The sequence below is a fragment of the Mesocricetus auratus genome, unplaced genomic scaffold (assembly GCF_017639785.1).
Source record: "Mesocricetus auratus isolate SY011 unplaced genomic scaffold, BCM_Maur_2.0 Super-Scaffold_100004, whole genome shotgun sequence".
NCBI classification, from domain to species: Eukaryota; Metazoa; Chordata; class Mammalia; order Rodentia; family Cricetidae; genus Mesocricetus; species Mesocricetus auratus.
The window spans coordinates 21,527,103-21,549,998 of NW_024429189.1; the positions used below are offsets into that span (position 1 = coordinate 21,527,103).

The 22,896-nt window shown below is 42.0% G+C and overlaps 1 protein-coding gene across 2 annotated transcripts in view; it reads right to left on the minus strand.

Annotated features, from left to right (window-relative positions):
- Positions 1–22,896, minus strand: part of Neb (nebulin) — a 237,063-nt gene that overhangs the window by 47,160 nt on the left and 167,007 nt on the right. For both annotated transcript variants that reach the window (XM_040745341.1, XM_040745340.1), the window contains 30 exons: positions 19,747–19,851; positions 19,330–19,641; positions 18,428–18,532; positions 17,792–17,890; positions 17,510–17,611; positions 17,269–17,376; positions 16,303–16,614; positions 15,326–15,430; positions 15,110–15,214; positions 14,695–14,799; positions 14,027–14,134; positions 13,810–13,923; positions 13,219–13,416; positions 12,778–12,882; positions 12,003–12,107; positions 11,801–11,905; positions 11,411–11,518; positions 9,721–9,834; positions 9,046–9,243; positions 8,642–8,746; positions 7,990–8,094; positions 6,799–6,906; positions 6,172–6,276; positions 4,416–4,523; positions 3,648–3,752; positions 3,375–3,479; positions 2,340–2,438; positions 1,823–1,933; positions 950–1,054; positions 257–361 (listed from right to left, as the gene is read on the minus strand). In XM_040745341.1, coding sequence (XP_040601275.1) covers positions 257–361; positions 950–1,054; positions 1,823–1,933; positions 2,340–2,438; positions 3,375–3,479; positions 3,648–3,752; positions 4,416–4,523; positions 6,172–6,276; positions 6,799–6,906; positions 7,990–8,094; positions 8,642–8,746; positions 9,046–9,243; positions 9,721–9,834; positions 11,411–11,518; positions 11,801–11,905; positions 12,003–12,107; positions 12,778–12,882; positions 13,219–13,416; positions 13,810–13,923; positions 14,027–14,134; positions 14,695–14,799; positions 15,110–15,214; positions 15,326–15,430; positions 16,303–16,614; positions 17,269–17,376; positions 17,510–17,611; positions 17,792–17,890; positions 18,428–18,532; positions 19,330–19,641; positions 19,747–19,851 — 3,774 coding nt within the window. The remainder of the gene's footprint in view (positions 1–256; positions 362–949; positions 1,055–1,822; positions 1,934–2,339; positions 2,439–3,374; positions 3,480–3,647; positions 3,753–4,415; positions 4,524–6,171; positions 6,277–6,798; positions 6,907–7,989; positions 8,095–8,641; positions 8,747–9,045; positions 9,244–9,720; positions 9,835–11,410; positions 11,519–11,800; positions 11,906–12,002; positions 12,108–12,777; positions 12,883–13,218; positions 13,417–13,809; positions 13,924–14,026; positions 14,135–14,694; positions 14,800–15,109; positions 15,215–15,325; positions 15,431–16,302; positions 16,615–17,268; positions 17,377–17,509; positions 17,612–17,791; positions 17,891–18,427; positions 18,533–19,329; positions 19,642–19,746; positions 19,852–22,896) is intronic.

Here is a 22,896-nt window from a genome sequence, read left to right on the forward strand (position 1 = left end):
ATCAGGTTTGTATTGCAAGCACTTACCTGCAGAGCCATGGCATCAGCCCAAGTTGTGTTTTAACCCTCCCCAGTTTACACCCAAATCACAGATCTAAGGGAAAGGCACAATGTATGTCATTCGTAGAGCACAGCTTTTGTGTTTGGGTGATGCTGAACATACTCTGTAGCGATAAAATTCTCATTAGAAATGACTGGTGAAGGCTTTGGAAGTATTTCTTAGTAAATGGGTATGTTGGTGTGGAATCCCATCTTACCTCGCTGACCATGTCCTTCACATCTTTTGCATGTTGCAAGGCTGTGGTTTGGTTTCCAGCATGGTGATGGGGTCTCTCTTTAGTGGCAAGTTCAACATAGAGATACTGTGAACAAGAGAGCAGGGAAGGAGTCAGAGATGAAACCTCATCTGTCCTCTTAAATTTGAGTCTGGGTGTGTGTGTGTGTGTGTGTGTGTGTGTGTGTGTGTGTGTATGTGTGTGTGTGTGGTTGGTTGCTTGAGGTTGTTGTTGTGTTTGTGAATTCGTTTTTCAGTATGTGACATTTGAAAACACACATCTACAAGCCAGTTGTCTAACAGCCCCTTCTGTTGGGTATGGTCCAGTGAAAAGTCATGTGATAAAGAATGCTAAGAGAAGATTGGGCAGATTCTGAAAGATCTTTCAGCATCCTCTCTCCCTAGTTTTCCTTGCATGTGTGACAGAGTTTCATTTGTCTGTTGATAACAGACACGTTCCTGAAATTATCAACCTTTTTTTTTAACTCCTTAGACCTCATGACCACTCATGTGAGAACAAAATTATACAGCCCTTAGCAAAGAAGATATGGCATCCTTTGCCTGTGAAATCTTAGTGTAATTATTGTAGTCTTGAAGAAAACTGCATAGTGGATACAGGCTACCAGTCCAGGAAGGCCAATCAGGCTAATCAACTTTCATTAACAGCGGGTATTACCTGACTCTGAAGCTTCTGTCCTCGCTTGGCTCTTAGGAGGTCAGGAGTATCAGGAACTGAAGTGAAGATGGACTTCTGCTTCTTGCCTGCAGCTCTGTACACCAGCTAGATGCAAAACAAGTCACCGTTGTTACGTCTGCTTTGCTGGCACGGCCGGTGTTCTGTAGATGTCCTGACTGTTTACTCATGGGTAAGGTAGGAGACCTACTACTACTGCAACAGGCTAAGTTTCTTCCTTCTAAACCAGTGATGCTCCACCTTCCTAATGCTTCGACTATTTAATACAATTCCTCATACTGTGGTGACCTCCAATCATAAAATTATTTTCATTGCTAGTTTACAACTGTAATTTTGCTACTGCTATGAATTGTAATGTAAATGTCTCTGATTTTTGATGATCTGAGGTGAACCCTGTGAAATGATTGTCTGACCCCAAGCTGAGAACCAGTGCTCTAAATTGGTGGTTTATGATTATTTGCTTCTAGAACCTTCCTTCCCTTGTCCCCATAGTATCAACACAGCAGATATTATCAAGCCTTCCAATAGTTGATACTATCCTGTTGTTATATTCTTGGTATACTCAAGACAGAAAAACTTGAGTTAACTTTAGTTTGCAGACAATTGTTTAGGGCAAAGTCTTTCTAAACTATAAGATCATGTCAAGCATCTCATTTGCCTTAGTTTTAGAAGGACAAATACTAATGTCCTTTTACAAAAAGAAAAAAAATTGAGGCCAATTTACAGAGACATTGGGTCTCTCTAGTCAAAGGAAGAAGGGACATCTTTTCCTGTCATCATTATCATTGATCATCATAGACAGGAACTAAGAATCTTTGGTGTGTTTGCCTTTCATGGCAGGTGATATGTCCTTACCTCACTCAGATGGGTCTTCAGTTCCTGTACTTTTCTGTATTCTGGGGTATCAAGCACCACTTTGTATTTGTCTCGTATCTTCCTGGCGTTATCGGTGTACAGGTAATTTGACTTAGAAGAAGAAAGCCAGAAACACAAGCCGATTAGTTATTTAAGGAACTGCACGTCATGTCTTTCAAAAGCTGCCATATGCAAACTGAGCAGGCTCTAAATGTGTGCTGGGATACTAAGAGTCTAATTAGGTCTACCCTATGTTTTTCCCCTCTTGGTCTTCCTAGGCAAGAACAGTAACAACTGTCATTTAAGTTCATTACCTTTACAGCAGGCATGGCTCATCATATGTAAATCATGACCTACTTAAGTTAGTTGATGGCAAAATTTCTCCTTAAGAGTAGATAGATGTAGGCTAAGATTCATTCTGCCTGTTCCTTCCCACCCCACCCCACCACTGGAAGCTAGCAATGGGTTGCATGATAGTTGTGTAGGGAAGCTGTGTACTGTGAAGGTGTGTCCTCACCCAGAGTTTCCTTAGGTGACGGGAGCGGACCATGTCAGGAGTGTCATACAGGAAGCATCCAAGTCCCTTCAAGATCTGCAAGTCCTCTTTGTATTTAATCTGTGGGGCAAACATAGGCAGCTAGTTATGAGCCAATGTAAACACAGGACAGCTACACTTGTTTATTGGTACACAGTAGCTCTCTTTATCAGTTTTGCTTTCTGTGGTTTAAGTTTTCTTTTGTTAACTGTAATGAAAGACTATGAAATTGAATATTCCAAAAAAGTTTCTACATTTTAAATATCTTTTATCTTAGTTTATTGTTATGATAGTTCTACTATATTATTAGTTGTTAAGCTTAGTATCTTGTGCCTAATTCACAAATTAACCTTGATCCAGAATATGTATTAATGTAGGTATAGTCATGGCTTGGTACTATCCATGGTTTGATGCATCCATGGGGCGGGGGCTGTCTATGAAAGGTGTCCTCCACAAGTGAGGGGAGAACTATAGTTTTCATGTATATCTTATGATCTTACTCTGCTGGCATTCAAACCATAGTTAAATCTCTAACCCTGAGCTAAGGGGAGGACACTAATATTGTGTTATCCAGTCAATAGAAAAAAAATCACAATTCAAGGGGTTGGTCCACAAGGAAAAGGAGACATCAAGGAGTTTTTCTTCTTCTTTTTTAAATGGCAATATGAAGATGCTAGGAGGAAGTGCCACCAGGACCAGAAGGAGAAAGTAGTCTAATATGACCTAGGATGCAGGGCACTTGAACGGTAGGAATTGGTGAAGATCTCATGCTGATATAGACTGACTATCTCTGAATAAGCAAGCATGGCATCCCTGTTCCTCCACTGGTTTTCTCACGATTCTCCCTGTGGCTGGAGAACTGTAGGAGTTCCCTCACCATTTCACCTCCAAACTGTACATTTGGTTAAGAAATAAGCAATGGAAAAGGCTTTTCAAAGCCCACTAAGTGTCTTAAATGCTAAAAAGCAAGGCTACTTCTTGGTAGGACTCCTTTAGAAAGAGCTTGCAAATGCTTACATCACTGGTGATGTCTCCCACGTAGCGACAGTGCAACACTTGGGGTGTGTATGGCAGCGAGATCATGTGGCCCTGCATCTTGAAAAAGTCTGATTTGTAGATCAACTAAAGAAAAATAAAGAACAGAAACTCACATTAGAAAACAAATGGGCAGTGTGTTTCTTCCTGGGTGATTGGCCTGTCTTCTTCCCAGCATCTCTCCCTGGGTGATGGCCTGCCTTCTCCCCAGCATCTCTCCCTGGGTGATGGCCTGTCTGTTCCCGCCATTCTCACCTCACTGACAGCCTCCTGTGTCTTCTTGACTTGGCGGATCTCAGGTGTGTCTGGAGTTGTGTGTATCTTGTCTTTCAGTTTATGATACAGTTCTCGATACAGTCTCTGCAGGGAAGGAGAAACCATTTTGGTGTTTAGGGTAGGAACACAAGGGCATCTACTGACTAACAATTGAATACTTTACACAAAGAATCATGAGAGAAAATTCTGGGACTGTAAAATGATTTAAAGTTAAAATAAGAGAACATGCTTATTTCATTTCAGTGAAGAATTCTAAGAGCAAAGTGGTCCACATTCCATGAAATAGTTACTTAGTAGGGCAGTTGTACAAATACAGCTGACAAAAATCAGGGCTGTAAGTCAGACAAAATGCAATCTAGTGAAAGGCTTAGCACAAATATCAAAATGAATTATTTCTTCAGAAAAAAAATTTCATCACAGTCTATGGAACCAAGTCTATGATGATTTACAAGGGTTGCAAGTCTCAAAATAGGGTCCTCATACTGTATCACAGTCTATAAACTTGCAGATGGAACACAAGGGATTCTTTTTTTTTTTTTCAAGACAGGGTTTCTCTGTGGCTTTGGAGGCTGTCCCGGAACTAGCTCTTGTAGACCATACTGGTCTCGAACTCACAGAGATCAGCCTGCCTCTGCCTCTCGAGTGCTTGGATTAAAGGGATGTGCCACCAAAACACAAGGAATGCATTTCAAGTAATGCCATGATTTTGAATTCAGTATTTTCCCAGAGAATGAGTGTTCATGGTACCTCACTAGTAACGTTGTTGACTCTCCGGACATGGACAAACGGGACATCCTTGGGTCCAAGTGTGTATCCATTTGCTTTGATGTGTTCATAGGCTTCTTTGTATTTGAACTGCGAAAGCAAAATCAGACTAAGATCAGTGATGGCTACACAAAGAACTGTACTATATTTCTCAATTAGTAAAGAGATTGTTCCTTGATTTGAAATCTATTCTCTAAACATCAAGGGTAAGAACTAGTCATAATTTAAATAAATGTGACATAAATTACATGCTATTTTGTTATTATTACTGTGTGTATATGCATGGGGTGTGCCTGTGGGTACAGGTACATGTGTATGACATATGTGTGAAGGTCAGAGGTGATTTTCTGGAACTTGTTTCCTCTTTCCACCATGGACTTTGGGGATTAAAACTGGTGTTAGGCTTGCATGGCATATGCTTTTACTCTCTGAGATATTCCATTGGCCTCAGTGACACAATTTTAGTATTAGTTGAATGATAAAGGCATGTCTGGAAAGGCAAAGATTTTACCTGTATCAGGTGAAATCTATTTTCAGGCAGTGAGGCAAAACACAAGAAAAATCTATCATTTTGATCTCAAAGTGGCTTGAATATTAGGAAATATAAAAAGCACTGAGATGATATTTTTAATATTGATGAATGACTTATAGACTGATAACAGGTTTGATTCTTAAATCTGTTAATGTCTTTCTGTGTCTGGGTTACTTCACTCAGGATGGGTTCTTCTACAGGGGAAGACCTAGGTCTTGCCCCAAATGATGCATCAGACTTTGATGATCCCTCATGGGAGGCTTCACCCTCCCTGGGGAGTGGATGGGGGTTGGTACGGGGTTTGGTAGGGGGTATGGGAAGATGAGAGGGAGTGAGAACTGGGATTGCTATGTAAAATAAGTTTTTTTGTGGTACCCATGTCAAAAATCAGTAAACTATAAATGTAATAGTTTATCTCTTGTCTGTCAATTATCTCATTAATATGATTTTCAACCATTTTAACAATACTGTAGTGTTTTATAATAAATTTTAGAATACTGTTTTGTGATTTTGATTGTTGTTTGTTGGCTTGCTTTCCCAAGAATATTTAGCTACTACAGGTTCCATGTATTTTTGTGTGTGTGTGAATTTTGTGATCAACTTGTCAATTTCTGTTTTTCAAAGGAAATTCAACTAGAATTTTTTGGGGGGGTGACTGCATGGTCTGTGCATCTGTGGGAACAACAGACCTTGGCTGGAGGCCCACTCCCCATCAGCCTGGGAGCAGGCAGCTATAATACAATGTTTACTAAAAACATGTTTACTAAAAACAATACGGTGCCTGGAGCAATAAGTTCCTGATAAGGGCTGGTCCACGGAAACGCCCTGACCTTGACCTTTTCCGATGACTAACCACCTCTTCCTGACACCCCACCACCGGCTCTGGTGTCAGGGCATATAACCAGCCAGGGGTAAGAAAGGGAGCAGAAGCTTTTCTTGAGGGAAGCCTTTCTTGGCAAGTTTTCTTGAGCCTTCTTGGGGCCTGCTTAAAGTTTTCTTTGCACCCCAGACTGGTCTCTGCGTCATCAATCCCAACTGTAGAAGTGGCAGTGCCATCACCCCCACCCCAGGAAACATGCTGTCTGTCCCCGCCCTTTCCATCATCATGTTGAGCCTTCTGGGTATAATTCGAGCATGAGAATAGATTATTAACGTTAGTTGCTTGACATTCAAATTTCAGACCCCAACAGAATGAAGAATACTCACATAGCTGCTCATGTATCGGGTGTCCTTGGTGTGATTGAAGTGAGGGGTATCAACTGGGAGCCTGTACCCAGTGGGCAAGAAACGCAGGCCTTTCTTGTACAAATTCTGCCCGAATGAAAAAAAGCAAAGCAAATGTCTCATAGCATCAAATAACAGGTAGGTAAACATATCACATATAGTCTGTTAGATAGGAAAGGGAGATGAAGGGTAGGGCCCAGGTTCTTCCTCTTAACATTCGGTGATTTCTACCTTCATCCCTTACTATTAGTAGCCTTTTAAAATCAAATGCCTAACCTCTGTCATTGTGATCTTAAGATCTTTAAGAGTAGTGATGGCATACCAGCTCTCTTCTTTCTGACTTGCAAATATTGGTCAACAACATGCCGATTTATTATCTCTTTGACTGCTTGACAGGAGGATCCCATTAGTCAAGAAGGAAGGCAAGGCATGCTGTTTATTGTTTCCAGCTCACTGAGTGGAACAGCATTGTCCTTTGTTTGTTTCCCCAATTCACTGAGTGAAACAGTGAGTACCTCACAAGATCAAGGAGGATACATACAGAAGCCAACATGCCTCTGGGGGCCCAGGGCCTGGGTTTCTGCTGATATTCCCTTTCCCAACACCCACCTCGCTCTGAAGCTTGTATGCGTGGAGGGCCCGGTCCAGATCCACGGTTTTTGTAGTTGGGGCCACTTTGCCTCTAACACTGTGCACATAGTCATAGTGGTAGACAGCCTGGGTGTAGAGAGGTGAGGTGAGTTGAGTCAGACTGTGAGAGTGTTGTTAGAAAGACACGGAGCAAATAGAGTCCATCATCTATTTAAAGGCCATGAAAGGGCCAATCTGGCTTCCTTCGTTCAGTGTTATAAATGTGAACCCCAGCCCCCACCATCACTGCTTGGACCCTAGCTGGTGGCACTGTTTTGGAAGTTGAAACTTAGCTGCAGGAAGTTGGTCAGTGGGGGCAGATTCTTGCCACAGGCCTGCTTCTCCACCCATCTCTCCTTCCTGTCTACCACAAGGTGGAGAACTTGCCTTCACATGTTCCTATGACCATGGCATCTGCCCAAGTACATAGGGCCAAGAAATCATGGAATGAACTCTCTAAAACTGAAAGATGAATTAAATAGTTCTTCCCATTGTTTCTGTGAGAGATCTGTCACAACAAAGAAGAGGAACGGATGTGCCTAGAGACCTCTGCTGTGTTATTGTGGATGGCACATCTCAGGTGTTAGAGACAGGGGTGTATGTACATCTCCCCTCCAGAAGCTCAAGATACCAGGTATGAACTTGCTTACTATGCTACCTGTGCACTTAATTGAACAAGGACAGCTTAGTGGCTCTCCGCCTGCTCTCAGGCATGACAGGGAGTATGTACATAACCCATTTTACACATGAAGATGCTGAGCCTCTGAGGAGTTACGTGCTTTTCCCAGGTTTGGATTGTGTGGCAGAGGCAGGACTCTGACTCACATCCTGAACATCACAGCCTTCTTCCTTCTCATTTATCAGTTGGCTCTAATTACTAGAAAGTCTAGACAGGGAGACAGATATAAAAAGCCTCTCATGACACACAGTATAGCACAAAAAGTACCACCGGATACTCTAACAACAAAACATTTCACAAACTCAGCTCACTCCAACTTCACCCCTGCAAACTACAGGCACTTCGGATGTTGGGGCAAGTGGGCTTTGCAAGCAGTTTCTAAGGCACCAAGTCTAGTCCCCAGTTAGGAAAGGCTGGCACTGGTCAGTCTCTGGTTGAGCTGTGACCCATCTTCAGTGCTACCCACAGTCATGTCCTCAGGGAGGGCTTACATCACTGAGCTGCTTCCCACTCTTGACAGCCTGAACGTAGACGGGCGTGTCAGTCACCAGCTTGTAGTCATTCCTCGTCTTCTGCACATGAGCTTTATACTTGATCTGCCGAGAAGAAACGGGTAAGCCTATGCTGAAACATTAATTACACCAGACAGTGCAAGATTTCATGGAGGTCTTGCGAGTCACACCCATCAACACTGTGCAGAGGATGGGTTTGAATTTTATAACAAGCCATACTACCAGTGTTTACAATCACAGGGACTCCAGAGTTATCTAGAAGGTATGACGGCTGCTCTCCTCAGAAAGATCTTGTTGAAATCCCATCAATTATTCTAACAGATGAGTTTCGCATAGGATAAAAATTATGTGCTCATTAATATATTCAAAATGGTTTAAAAGATGGAGAGGAGTGCTTGGAGTCACTTCTCTACAGAGGAGCTGGCACAGCGGCACCAGGTTGCTTGATAGAAATGCTAAATGCATTGCTGAGAAAGGGCTATGTTTTTAGCGTCTTTCTCCAGTTCAGCCATCTTCAACAGACTTAATTCACAACTGGACCATGGTGCTGTTCTCATTTTAAACATTCTTTCCCTAATGCTACATTGTGTAGAGATGTGCATATATGAACAAACCGAACAAGGACACTCACATCATTGCGTAGATCATAAGCATGTTTTGCATGGAGAATTTCAGGAGTGTCCCAGACATAGCAACCAATGCCTTTCAGCCAGGTGAGGTCATCCTTGTACACAATCTAGAGGGGTTTCAGTAGATGTAGAGGATAAGAAAAAAAATTATCTGTCCATTCCTTGAATAGCAAAGAACAGGCATACCCTTAAACCCAGGTAACACCGGGAAGGAATGAAGAGTAAAAGTTATTGGGCAGTGAGGCCGAGGGGTCACAGAGAGCTGCACAACCTTGCTTCCAGGGATGGCTCCCAAATCCCTCAGACCTCAGGGATAGGAAAGCAAGAGGGACAAATGTGGATACGCAGGTGAGCCTGCTTCTCATCGGGGTGGAAAGGGGAGGATGGGGAGCAACGATGGGCTTACGTCGCTGATCTGGTCTGTCACTTTTCTGACGTGGCTGTTGACTTGTAAGTCAGGGTGGCAAATCCATTCATGGAGGTGCAGGCGGTAGTCGATCTCACTGACTTTCTTCTGAGAATCCTTGGCAGTCACCATCTCCACCATGTCAGGCACGATGTGGATTTTCATCTTGTTCTTTTCATACACTGATCTGTACAGGCGCTGTGGAAGTCGAGTTGCAACCCAGTTACCAGGAAAACTGCTGTATCGTCATGGAACGCCTGTCTTTTCCAGCTCATAGCAAGCAATGGGGATGGGTGTGGGGGTGGAGGCTGGGATTTTCTTGCATTTTGTATAGATTAACACCAGGATATTTTTAAAGGATCCATTTTTATTTGTATGCGTGTATCTGTGTGAGTATATGAGTGAGTGTATGTCACATGCATGTGGGGTCCCTGGAGCTGGAGTTCCAGGCAGTTGTGAGTTGCCTGACATGGGTTCTGAGAACTAAGCTTGGGTCTTCTCTAAGAGCAGCATCTCTGAACCATCTTATGTCTCCAACCTCCAGCACGGTTTTTAGCTTCTTTCTATATGTATGACCACTGCCACATGCCTGTTTTCATAGAAAGCCCTCCGATTGGTAACATATGGCCATCTGATTCAGCTTTGGTTTCCATTGAAACGCTGGTGGGTACTCACATCAATGTTAAGCTTGCCCACTCGGAGACACCGTGCCGTGTTCGGATCATCTTCAACACTCTTTGGTAATGTGTAAAGAGCTTTGAATTTTTCATATTCTTCTCGGTACTTGATCTACAGAGAACAAGTAGAAAAGCTAAAACATGCAGAGTAAAGACTTAACTGTTTAAGACAATGGAAGGGTCCTACCCTCCAAGATCCAGATAATGTGGGATGGGGTGGGGGCTGGACCACTTCCCAGTGTTCACTCCCGTACCCGTACAGAGACCTTAGAGCCCACACAGGGCCATTGTGAGGCTGCAATGGGGCCATATCTGAAAGCACTTTTATACTGGACAATGCTATACAATTGTGTTCCTTTTAAGTGCCCATGTCAAATACTGCTACCACTACACTTTATTTTTAGGATTACACTTTGGTTGGTTAAAATGTTTACAATGATGAGGATCAAACCCAGGGCCTTGAACATGCTAGGCAAACAGTATACCACTGAGCCACAACCCCAGCTTGTGGTGATTGTGAAATCATCTCTTATTGATGTAGCTTTATTTTTGTTGCTCTCCTGAGTGAAAGATTCAGACTATGCTTGCTTGGAATCTTTGTTGTCAAGAAATGTAATGGCTTGTGGTTGAGAGAGATAATTCTTGAATTTTAGTTTCTCCAAGTATTTCAAAAGGTAGCACAATCCAGCCTTTAGTTTTTAGTTTTAACTACCTACCAGTCAATACTCTGTGACTTCCCGAGCTAGGAATGAGGCAAAGGTATGAGGCAGCCTCCCAGGGCACAGGTGAAACATGCATGTTCTCAGGACCCAGAGAGCCGCTCTCAAAGGAAATGGGGAGCTGCTTCATCAACCAGAAGCCAAACAGGATTCCTACCAGAATGTTCCAGGCTCTTAGAGTTGACCCCGCCCCTCAACTATGAAAAGTTAGCCTTCAAAGGAACACCCTTTTCCCCCTTAAAATTATTTCCAACTAAAGTTGGGATCCTTAATTTTCCTATGCCCCCTCACCCCTCGCTCCAACAATATTTAGCCAAGCATCTGTAACAGAAGAAGAGGCAACTCCCCTGGGCTCTGTAAAGTCAATTCACAAATCCAAGTGAGAGGCATGGTCCTCGGCTATATCTGCTTTTTTGGTAATAGTGTGGTAACCAGTTACAGTTACCACACTCAACCAGCTTAGCTTTGTACTGATCTCAACTAATTCTATCGAAACAGTCGATTTTTGGCTTTGTTTTCTGAGGTCTTACTCTATAGTTTAGGCGAGCTGAAACCCACTATGCAGGCTGGTCTGGCCTTGAACTCACAGCAGTCTTCTTGCCATAGTCTCCCCAATGCTGGATTTGTAGTTGTGAGCCACCAGACCTTGCTGGGAACTCCCCATTCTTACGGTATTTTGTGTTGGCTGTCTCTCTTCACTTCTGGATGAAGCAGAGGTTACCTAGCCATGTTTTCTGTACACAGGTATCCTGAAAGAAGGTACCTGTGTCCTCCTGGCTACCATGTGTGACTCTCCAGGGACTGCAGTGAGTACAGACTCTGATGCCTAGCCACTGGAAGTGTTTGTGAGACACCTCTGAGAGTGTTGGGACTCTTCCTTCTGGGCAATGTTCAAACAGCCTGGGGAGTTGATATGGGGAGCAGAGAATAGAGGGTGAGGGGAGGCACTGACACTTGCACTTGACTTACGTGGCTGGCCAGGTACTTCTGGTTCTTGGCGTGCGTCAGGGACAAGGTGCTGGTTGGCAGGTTATAGCTGGTGGCTTTCACCTTATCCCAGGCCTCCTTGTATATGTTCTAGAAGGGTCAAAAATCTTGTGAATACAGGTACTGCACTCTGGTTAGTTCCCACATCGTGTTTTCCCTGTATCTCAAATGAACTTTGTCAACCCCAGGGCATTTTTTTAATGTGAGGTTTAATTGTGTAGTGAGAATTTATAGGTAAGATGGGAATTTGATGGTCCAGAAAGAAAAAAAAAACTGGACACATTTTTATGGAAGGGTTTTATCCCTATTTAAAAAAAAACTGTCTCTGAAGGGGGAAGGACAGTTTCTAGGTACGAGGAAAAAACAACTCACACTGCTATACAGACTCTTCAAGTTCTTGGTTCTGTCATAATCTGCAGTCTCTAACACCGTGGTATACTTGTCCTTAATCTGATGATAATTTTCTTTATATTTCACCTACAGACAAAAAAGAAGGACGTCTGCACCTCTGCTGGTGGAAGACTTCTAAAGGCAAGCAGGGGCTTGCCCTACAAAGAGGACAAGGACATCATACCTCACTGGCATTGATGCCACTCTGCAGAGCAGTCACGTAAACTGGCGTATCGGTGACCAGGTTATAGTTCTGCAGGTTGTCTTTACTTGCTGCTGTGTATTGCAGCTGTGAAGAAAAAACAGAAGTCACCCAAGCAGAGTTAGCTGTTTGCACAACTTAACCATCTCTTTATTTCTGGGTTTCTGCTTTAATGTATAAGGTGGAGGCTGCCACTATCCGGCGGTTCACAGATTTTGTGTGGCAGCCAAAACAAGCAGCAGCTATCCTCGGCCAAGATCGAGGTCTGGATCTCTGCGAGGTGTCTTTCTTCATTTTATTACCTTCTCCATGCCATTTTCCAGTCCTCACAGTAGGACTATCAGACCTGCCCAATCACAGCTCAGCCGCATGCTGGGACATGCCCCAGATAATGATTTTTCCCTTCAAAACATGTGTACCTGCTATCAAAGCACACTTTACTTCTTATATTCTGCAAGTTAACCTGGCCAAGATGGAGAAACCTATGAATAGTTCACCATCCAACAACCCCTTTCTCTGTAACTTCCTGTTATAAATGCACATGGCCTTCAGTCACAGGACAGATTTAGACCAGAGCAGGTCACTACAAGGAGTTTGATTGGGGCCAATTACTTAGATTGTAAGTTACCTTAGATCACACACCTTTATAGAAATCTTTCAATCAGAGCTTAGAGACAGCCTGGCCAGCAGCCTACTGATACTACCACGGACTATGATGACATCTGGATAGTTGGTCCTTTTAGGGAGACTGGCTCACCTGACTCTGGAGGTCATATGCTTTTTTGGCATGGAGGATCTGGGGTGTATCCCAGACATAGCAGCCAATGCCTTTCAGCCAATTCAAGTCATCTTTATATACGTTCTGCAACAAAGAAGAAATATGAAAGGTGGCAGGCATTCAGAATTTACAGTTGGTCACGTTGATGGTTTCTTATTGCTCCAGATGAAAGCTACTTCCTGGTTGAAAGGTGTCTCAGAGGGGAACGGTGCCTAAGTCTGAGTCTAGTCTTAAACAGATTAAATATTCAAAGCAGGCAACCTACATCCTAAAGGGGATTTTTACATGAAGAGTGGTTATTCATGCCACCCAGTGTTGAAACTCTCTGGGTCTATGAATAGGAGAAGTTGCATGACAGAAGGTGAAGCAGGGGCAGGTGAAGTCTGTAAGCTAAGTGAAACTGCAGAAAGGGCATCATACATCACTTAAGATTTCCTGGGCATTTCGGGCACGGATAACATTGGGCTCCTCCGGAAGTGACGTCCACTGGTGAAAGTAGTGTCGGTACTCCAGGTCACTAAGGATGTACTGGCACCTTTTTGCCAACACGTGGTTCATCATGTCATTGGGGATATGCACGTTTGCCTTTGTGTCTTCATAATCTCTCCTGTATTTCAACTAAAGGTGTTTTTAAAGACAAAAATTATTAAGGGATTAGATCTTAAATTATTCAGACCAATTTCTTTAGTCTCATTTCCAATGGACATCAGTACATAGAAAATAATGTTTGCAATAACATCAAAATCTTTACGAAATCTTAACACAATGTCAACAGGAAAGTCTTTTTTGCCAATTCAAAGCCCTTTTTGAAGGCTTGATTAACAAAGGTGGGGGGGCAATGTCTACAGTCATCAAGGGTTCACCAGTGAGGGTGAAGAACTCTGAAAGATGATCCACCCTCTGCCACTTTCTCCCCCAGATAATCTTGAGTCACAGGGAGGGCTATCCAGGGGCAGACACAAGAGCACACTGAAGTTGGGCACATCTACAGGGAAGCAAGCACTGGCTTACCGCACTCCGCATCTGCTGGAAATCCAGGCAGTGGACCACCCCAGGCCACTCACTTATTTCTTTTCCAGCCAGGTAGTGGCCCTTCTGCTTCTCATAGGTTTCCTTGTATTTAAGCTGAAAAAATGGATTAAATATTGAGAATTGCTGGAGGTTTCTATCCAGCTTCTCGTTCCCCAACAAAGACTCTAATCTTAGGAGAGGAAACAGTCAAACTGACCTCACTGTTCACCAAGTCGGCATGCTTGGCTCCAACAATAGGAATGTAACGCTCATCCAGGGTGTAGCCGTAGGCTTTGGTTCCCTCCCATGCTCCCTTGTACAGGATCTGGAACAAAGAAGTGTGTTAACAGAAATACATTCAACTATACACTGATAGCACCAAAACAATCGCTAAAGTTGGGGTAGAATATTTATGTTCAAGGCAAGGGTGAAAACTTTATCTGTTGTCATTAGAGTGCCTAACCTAGAACTGGGAAGTTATTTTTATTAAATCTACAAATATTTTATAATAGTTAATTATATTTATATATAAATATAATTATTCTTGAAAAAATGATGAGAAATTTGCACACAAGGAAATACTCAGCAAACATTCCACATACACACTCCTACTCCTTTGAATTCCATTTGCTGACTTATACTTGTGTGTGTAGGGTTGTTGAGGAGGGATATATTCGCCTCAATTTTTTTCCTTTTGGTGCCTGCTCCATCCTTTGTGTTGTGTCTCCAGAGCCCTGATAGCACTTGCTACACTATTACCTATTTATTTGTGTTATTATAAGCAATGAAGACACGTGGTCACCCTCCAAGTTCATCAGTTTACAAAACCAGTCAAGAATATGACATGATCGTAAGAAACAAGTTATTACATAAAATCGGACTTACAGTACTGTAGAGTTTCCCCATGTCTTTGGAGTGGGAGATGTATGGTGTGTCTGGAGAAAATATGTACTTGCCCTTTGCTTTATTAAATGTTTCTTTATATTTCACCTAAAAAGAGGAAAAGAAAACCTTTTGGTTAGTCTAAACACATATTTAAAATTTCTTAAGACATATCATAATAATCTACATTTATGTGTAAAAACTAACAAATTAGCTGAATTTCAGTTCATTTTAGCTAACTGAATATTCTGATCAAGAATACAGATATCCAAAAAATGGATGCAGTATATACCACTGCCAAAGATTATCTTACAATTATCCCTCTCAACTTTAGTTGTCAATTATCCAGAATTAAGGCAATCAATAATTCACTTAGCTTCTTGGTCCAAGCACTTCAACATAAACAATATGAACTTACATCACTTTGATTGACTGAGTTAATCTTGGCTAAAACAATCTCTGGAGGGTCCACTACACTCGTAAAGTTGGGGTAGTTGTCAAGAGCGTCTTTCTTATATTTTATCTGAAACGAATAGAGACAATTAAGATAACTCTGTCCCCACAGGGCACCCATCCCTATGTGTCAGGTAAGGGAAGCAGGCATTGGGTTAAAAATCCAACAGGCTCTGCATACCTGATTCACCATTTCCTGGTTCTTTGTAACCCTCACATGGTCCACAGAATCCAGAGGGATCCAGCCAATGCCTCGGAGCCACTCCAGGTCAGCTTTGTAGACATTCTGAGGGGAGAGGAGAGATGGAAGGGACTGTAAGTGACACAGGATAACCACAGAAGATTCCAGACAATCTTTTGGAAGATTAAGATGGATTTCTCTTTATCAGCTACTGTCTCATTCATTCAGCCGTGGCTTTGCCTGGTATCGTTTTTTGAGCCTGTGACTGCATGAGTCCCTGAATTCAGTGCCTTAAGGAATGAGTATAAGATAAAGTGCTATGAGAGCTAGATCGATGGAGTGTTACTGGAGTAAAGAATAAGTAAGCTGTTGCCATAAGGAAAGAGAGGACATCTCACATTAGCTACCTGGGCTTAAATGAAGGAAAGAGTCCATGTAAATGCTCATGAAGGATTAGGGAATGGGGAGGCATCTCCCCTAATCTGGACAAGGCTGTCTATTCCCATCATTACCTTCTCTCCAACCCTAGCTCCTGGGACTTGCCAGCCCTCTCTAGATAAAAAGAAGAAGAAAGGCTGATTGGAGAAAAGTTGGGCACCAGTCACATTGTAGCAACCAATGAGGCAGTCTCTTCCCATCTGGTAATGATGAAAAGACTTACAGAGCGTTATATCTCTGCATCTGAGATAGGACTCCAGTGCATACTTTGGTCCTCCCTTACAGAAGCCTGGGGGTGTGGAGAGTGCTCACTTCGGTGGGAGGTGACCTCTGTCATATTATCTTCATGGAAGTAGGGAGACTTTTCCTCACTCTTTGTCTATGATCATGGCTGCTAAAATCTCAGCTCACTCTACAGCATTATCTCTTTTTAGGGATAAACTAAATGCTTATGGTCTAAAACATCCAAGACAGGACACTGCCTATCATTCTCATAGAGTATGGCATAGTCTGGATAACAAGAGATGACAGTCACTTACGTCACTCTGAAGGTCATAGGCAATTCTTGCTTGAGTGACATCATTTTGGTCAGGATGGCACGTCCATTGGTGTAGGTAATGACGGTAATCAATATCACTGACAAGGTTCTGCCCCTCCTTGGCAGCCACAACGGATACCATGTCAGCAGGTATATTGATTTTGGCCTTGGACTTGTGGTAGTTCTCCTTGTAGAGCCTGTCATTCTGAATCTGGCCGGCGTGCTCAAACCAAACCAGCTTGGGATCGTCTCTCATTGTGGGAACACCAACATAGTGACCTTTCTGCTTAACATGCTCAGCTTTGTATTTCAGCTGGGGAGAGACAGAATGCAGAACCCATCAGCTTTGATAAATAGACAGCACAAAGCAGGCTTGAGGAAGAACAAGAAACAGCAGCAGCTTCTCCCCCTGTCTTTTTTGTTGGACACTTCTATTTTGAGATAACAAAAACCACTGACATATAAATACCACCGAAATAAACAGATAGGAAGAAATAGCTAGTTTAGTCTTGTTATTGTTATTTTTGACAGTTGCTAAGCTTACCAAGTGGAAACTAGCCTTCATCTAGAGTTGAAGTTGGCCTTGATCTCTTGATCCCCCTGCCTCCACTTCCTAAGTTCAGCACTTATAGGCTTGTGCAGTAAACACCTGACTGAGATAGGCATTTTAAACAGAAAAAAACCCTATACATATCCTTGTTCTCTAATTGTAGCAATTTTAAATTTCGCATCCTACACATTTTATAGATATCAGAAGACACAATGAAAAAAACAGATAAACCCCAAACAAGCTCAAAACCCAAGTGAAAAGACCCAAAATGGGGGGGTATTTCGGCCCTCAGCAAGCGCAGCCAGGTCTACCAAGCTGAGATGGAGCGTCCTCAAGCTGACGTCTGTATTTTACAACCCAGACCCCTTTCAGGCAAGTCCAGTTTCTGCAGGGTGCAGATATACTGGGATAAATTACCTCACTCTGAACATCACTGGAGTGATGGGCATGAACAAACGGCACCGCGTCTGGTGGCAGAATGTAACCGGTGGCTTTCTGCTTCTCCCAGCCTTCCTTGTAGAGGTACTAAGAGACAAAGAGCCACAACAGGGGTTAAGTGAGGAGAGCAGCGGATGATGAGGTCATGTATGTAAATCTCCTACAGACCTATTATGGTTTGTCCATCTCCAAGCACTAGACATCTGCAAAATACCCTTACCTGGTCCAGGATCCGGGCAGCTTCCTGGGCAGTGTGCAGCAGTGGGGTTTCTGTAAGGGTATACTTTGACTTGATGGCATTCCAATCTTTCCGATATTTAATCTAAAAGTGAGAGACATTAGGGAAAATTGGTGGAGGTTAAGAAATCTCTCTGTTGTCTAAGCATTGTTAGCCATCAATAATTTGGTGATGAAGTTATAGTTCAATGGTTGTAAGGGGCAGGAAAAGTTTTGGCAACCGTCTTCACATGGCTAGTTTGATTTTACAACAGCGCATACTTACATCGTCTCGGATCTCAGTGCTTTGTTTGGCTGTCACATAATCCACTCTGTCATCCACAGGAGTAAAGTTGAGAGATTCTATTTTTGTGCGATATTTTTTCTATAAGAAAAAGAGAAATATGTCAGCCTTAGTCTCTGGAGGTGTGAGCTGAGAGACATTAACTTAAAGGTCCTTCTTTGTTAGAGGAATACAGTATCATCAGCGAATGGCATTTTCTTGGAAATTTAGTATTATATATTTTTTAAACAACCAAGTTGTTATACTACCTACATTTTTTCTATATTGGGGTCAGGACCTCATAGATTTTAAGGTAGAAAGATTGATCACCTCCTAAGTTCTCATCATTACTTGTATCATAATATTCCATTTTTCCAATTGGAGAAACTTCCCCCAATATGTTGAAATTGCTGACAAAAGAAATTTTCTACTTGTGCTATCCCATGCATCAGTGAGTATGTTGGATGCTATTAGGTCCCAAAGTGTGATAGCAATAGTACATTTTGGAAAATGTCTGGCTTCAATCTCAGCTATGAGAAATAGTTAAAACGCTGACCCAAGGTGATTGTGTTTTGGCTCATGCCTTTTGCTCATTTTCTAAGGAAATGTGTAGACTGGCTGGGCAAAGTCTTGGAGTACCTCACTGAAGATATCTGCAGCATGTTTGGCATGATTGACAGAGACAGAATCGTTTGGCATCCACCCAATTCCACGCAACCATTCCAAGTCAGCCTTGTAAACAGCCTGTGAAAAGAAGGCCAGAATTAATGTAATGACTCTAATTCCTGGAGCCTGTTGACCAGCGTGGTGAGGAAACACAATGTAACTCAAGCAGCCAGGCCAGGCAGTTACAGCTAGGGGACATTTTTCTTATATTTAATATGAATTAACCTCAATTCAGCTGCAGGTTACAGCTGCCAAGCGGCAGTGCCTGTGTAGAGCTGCATGTTCACGATTTTCAAGAGAAACAGGAAGTCTTAGACTTGCAAAAACTTTCCTGATTTGAAATTTTGACAACTTAATTCACTATCTCTAAACAACTGTGTCAGATGAAAAAGTGTATCTGTGCTTAGACCCTGTGTATGAACTACCAATAGTTCATTTATACAAACCTTGATTGTTATCTAAATGCTATAGACAATAATTTTCTAGAGTAATTCATCATCATCTCCTTCCTCTCTGCAGCAGGACCTAACTATGTAGCCCTTGTGCTGGCCTGGATCTCCCTAGACTATGGTGGCCTTGAATTTGTAGCAGTCCTCTTGCCTCTGACTCCTAAATGCTGGGATTATAGATGTGTGCTACCATTATGCCTGATTTCCCTTGACCTGCCATCAAGACCTACACTCATTTACACTGCCACTTATTTCTTCACATGAAGCTTAGAGTCTTTCTGGCATTGTTGATCTGATGCCATACTGAAAGGCCTAACTACTGTCAAACTCTTGGCTATGAAAAGACATGTAATAGTGACAAAGACATGTAATTGTCATGAGTTTTCTGGGAGTCACAGTAAAATAATAGCCATGTAGCCCACTCACATCGCTCTGCAGCTCGTAGGCTTTTTTGGCCTGGATCACATCGTTCTGATCTGGCATGCATGTCCACTCGTGTAGATAATTGCGATAATCAATGTCGCTGACCAGTGTCTGGCATTTTTTAGAATGCAGGATGGAAAGCATGTCCACGGGACTTTGGAACTTGGTCTTCCATTTGGCCCACTGTAGCCTGTACTCCCGTTCATTCTGAATCTTGCCAGCTATGAGAGCCCACCGGATCTTGTTGTCATCCCTGGCTGTGAGGGTGCCCACGTAATGTCCCTTCTGTTTCTCATGGTCAAGCTTGTATTTATACTGGAGATAATAAAAAAGCAGAGCAGATGGGTCACAGTGGGCCCTCTGATGCCCACAGAGAATTTGCTGGAAAAAAAACCCTGAAGGCACAAAAGGCCGACTTACATCACTAGCAATCTCCCTGGAGGCCTTGGCAGCCTGGATAGGGATGGCATCCAGCCGGACATCACAGCTCATCTTGACCTCATCCCATCCCTCACGGTAGAGTTTCTGAAGAGGAGAAAAGGTACAAGAGGTTAAAAAAATTTTTTTAAATCTACATTATTGTTCTGGAAGAGGAAGTAGCATTTAGAATCAAAGACGTGGAGCCCATGGGACTTCTTTCTTGTTCACTCTAATCACAGCCTCCACCTGGTTATCCAAGGCCTGTTTCAACTTCCCTTTCTTAGAGTCAGTATAAAGACAGCGTTGGGACAAGGTATATGCTAACAGGCCGTTATCAAGTCTCTTCAGCTCAACTTTGCTAGTTTTACAAGAACAAATGTTTTACCTTTTTGAGTTTTCTTCTCTCCAATATAGCTTTTTCACTCTTCTAGAACTGACAGTGCATATTGTTCAAGAATATCAGATCTTCTGATAAAGTACAGTTGGATGTGATAGCTATCTTTTTGTTGTTGAAAACAAGTGAGATAAAGTAGTAATTCTCCCCTAAAGGTCTTTATTTTCTACTTTAAAGTCAGATGGATGGAACTATCATAAATGATTACAACAAAGGACAGCTCAAAGCCATCTCAAGTTTCTTTCCATTGCTAGAGAATGTTATATGTCAAAAATGATGGCATTTAGCTAGTAAGTGTCTGAGACATATATGCATCACATATATTTAAATGGTTATATCCTATATTGACTATGGCAGAAAGACTCAGTCATGTAAATTAAAAATCCCAACAATAAGCATGGGGACTCTGTGATAGTGTCATAATTTTGGCATATCTAAAAAATGAGTCCTTAGGTGAATTTCATTCTTGTAACTATGGTTAAGTGTTTGTTGAATTTTCACTTAAGATTATTTGTGTGTGAATTTGGGCAAGCATATATATTTTAAACTTTGGGTAGGCCTAGTTTAACAACTGACTTGATTTCTATAAAGAGAAAAATTATGTTCCATATTTAAATATATTATTCTAGAGCATACTTCATGTAAGCAAGTCACCATATTAGTGTTAATCTTCCTTTTGTCTTTAGCTTTTCTGACTTATTATCATATAACATATTTATATTTTTATTCTTTTTGTTTGTTTTTATTTTTTCAAGACAGGATTTCTATATGTGTATCCCTGGCTATCCTAGAAATCTCCCTGCAGACCAGACTGGCCTCCAACTCACAGAGCTCCACCTGCCTCTGCCTTCTGAATACTGGGATTAAAGGTGTGTACCACCACCACCCAGTACATTTTTATTCTTTCTTGTTTATGCGATCAAATACATTTCTTTCAGTGAACTGAAGCAAGCAAGCAAACAAACAAACAAATCAATCCAGGCACAAGATCTAAGTTTTCTTCTAATAACTTTGAGAACGTGGACAAATTCCCAAACTTGTAAAAGTCTCAACTTCCCTATCTAACTAAAGAAAAAAGATCACTCTATTTCACCCATGTAGTTAGAGTGCTGAATTTGCTTTGCTACCCATAAAATCATATGCCACTATCCTGAAAAAGCCATCCTTTCTAAATGATGGAAGCAGCTGTGAATAGCAGACCTTATCAGTTATAATAATAGCAATATCACATGTAAAGAAAATGGTTTGCATCCCAAGGAGACAATGTGAACCACTGTCATTGCTCTCCAAAGCTAATGCTTTTCCTTTAGCGTAACTTTGAATGCTGTACTAACTTTGCTGTCATGATATTAATAATGAGTTCTGGTATTTTCAGAAGAGAAATTGTTTAAATAAAAACAAGCACACAGGACTTCTTCTGCCAAAAACGACTATGAACTGAGTGGAAGAGACATCTTTGTTGTGGTGAAGGAATTCCCCAAGAGTGACCTATACTGTGACACTGATACTGGATCTCCAACCCCCAAACACCCATGAGTGCCCTACAGCTGCACTGTCCTTCCAAGTTCCAGAAAATTCAGCCTGAGGTAGCTCACTGCAGCAGGACTAGCAGAGCTGAACATGTGGTAAGGAGTTTGCTCAGCTGGCTCGTCTCCTCACAAAGATTTAGTGTTTTTCTGAAACTAAATGTGAGGTTCCTTCCATATTGGAAAGGCTGCATTAGGCACCCTCCTTTTTTATGGTCATGCTTCTACCCACAGGCGGTTTCTGGGACCTGGTGGCATCCATCTGTCATACCCTCTCTTGAAATGTGTAGCTAGCCACGTGACTGAGTCCTGTTCACTAGCTGGTGGGCTCTTCAGGTCTCTTCTAGGTTTAGCACAGCTTCTGCAGAGAATACTTTTGCCTCTTTGGTTCCAGCTTTCGGAAGTCTCCACGAGAGGCTCTCTGGCTCAGCTAGTTAACTGTCAAATGTGTGCTGTGCGTGGACAGCCCCATTTCAGCCCTGCCTTGAATTGGAGGCTTGCTGAGGATTTTTAATGTCCCATCCAAATTATCTTCACTTACTCCTTTAAAAAAACTAGGATTTTATTTAAAGAACAAGAATTAATAACGCATCTTGTCACATCTTTTAAGATGTACTAAAGTGCACATGTTTTTTTTCCTCACGTGTTACTTTCTCTTTAGGTTTCTGGCATGGAGCCCGTTACACCTGGATGCTTGTTCACATCCTATCCTTTGAATGTACAGTCGAATTTGTTAGCATTTTACGATTTTTCCTGCTCAACAGTTTTGATTTGAGAAACTATCTGTGACAAGTTTTGGAGCCTACACCAGGTTCCCTCTTATATTGGGCTCCAGAGTAGTCAATTGCCTGCAATTCTGAAGGAATTCTATGGGATGATCAGGGGACCTTGGCACCAGATGACAAAGCATTTAGTAAATCTCTTTTTTCTATGTGTTTCCTATATTTTTCCAGAGTAAATTTTGGTAATTTCTATTTTCCTAAGAAATCTCCCATAATGCAGGTTTTGCAATCAACCTATATATTTTTATTTTTAAATATATAATATTTATTATATGATCACACATGTCATATAATTATTAATTATGACACAATTAAGTGTTAGTAATTATGTAACCATAATTAATATTTTGAGTTTGAGTCTGTCATTACCTCCCTTTTCTGGCTTGTGCATTTCTTTATTCCTTCCTTTCTCCTGTTCTTATTTCCCTCTCCCATTTGTCCCACAGTT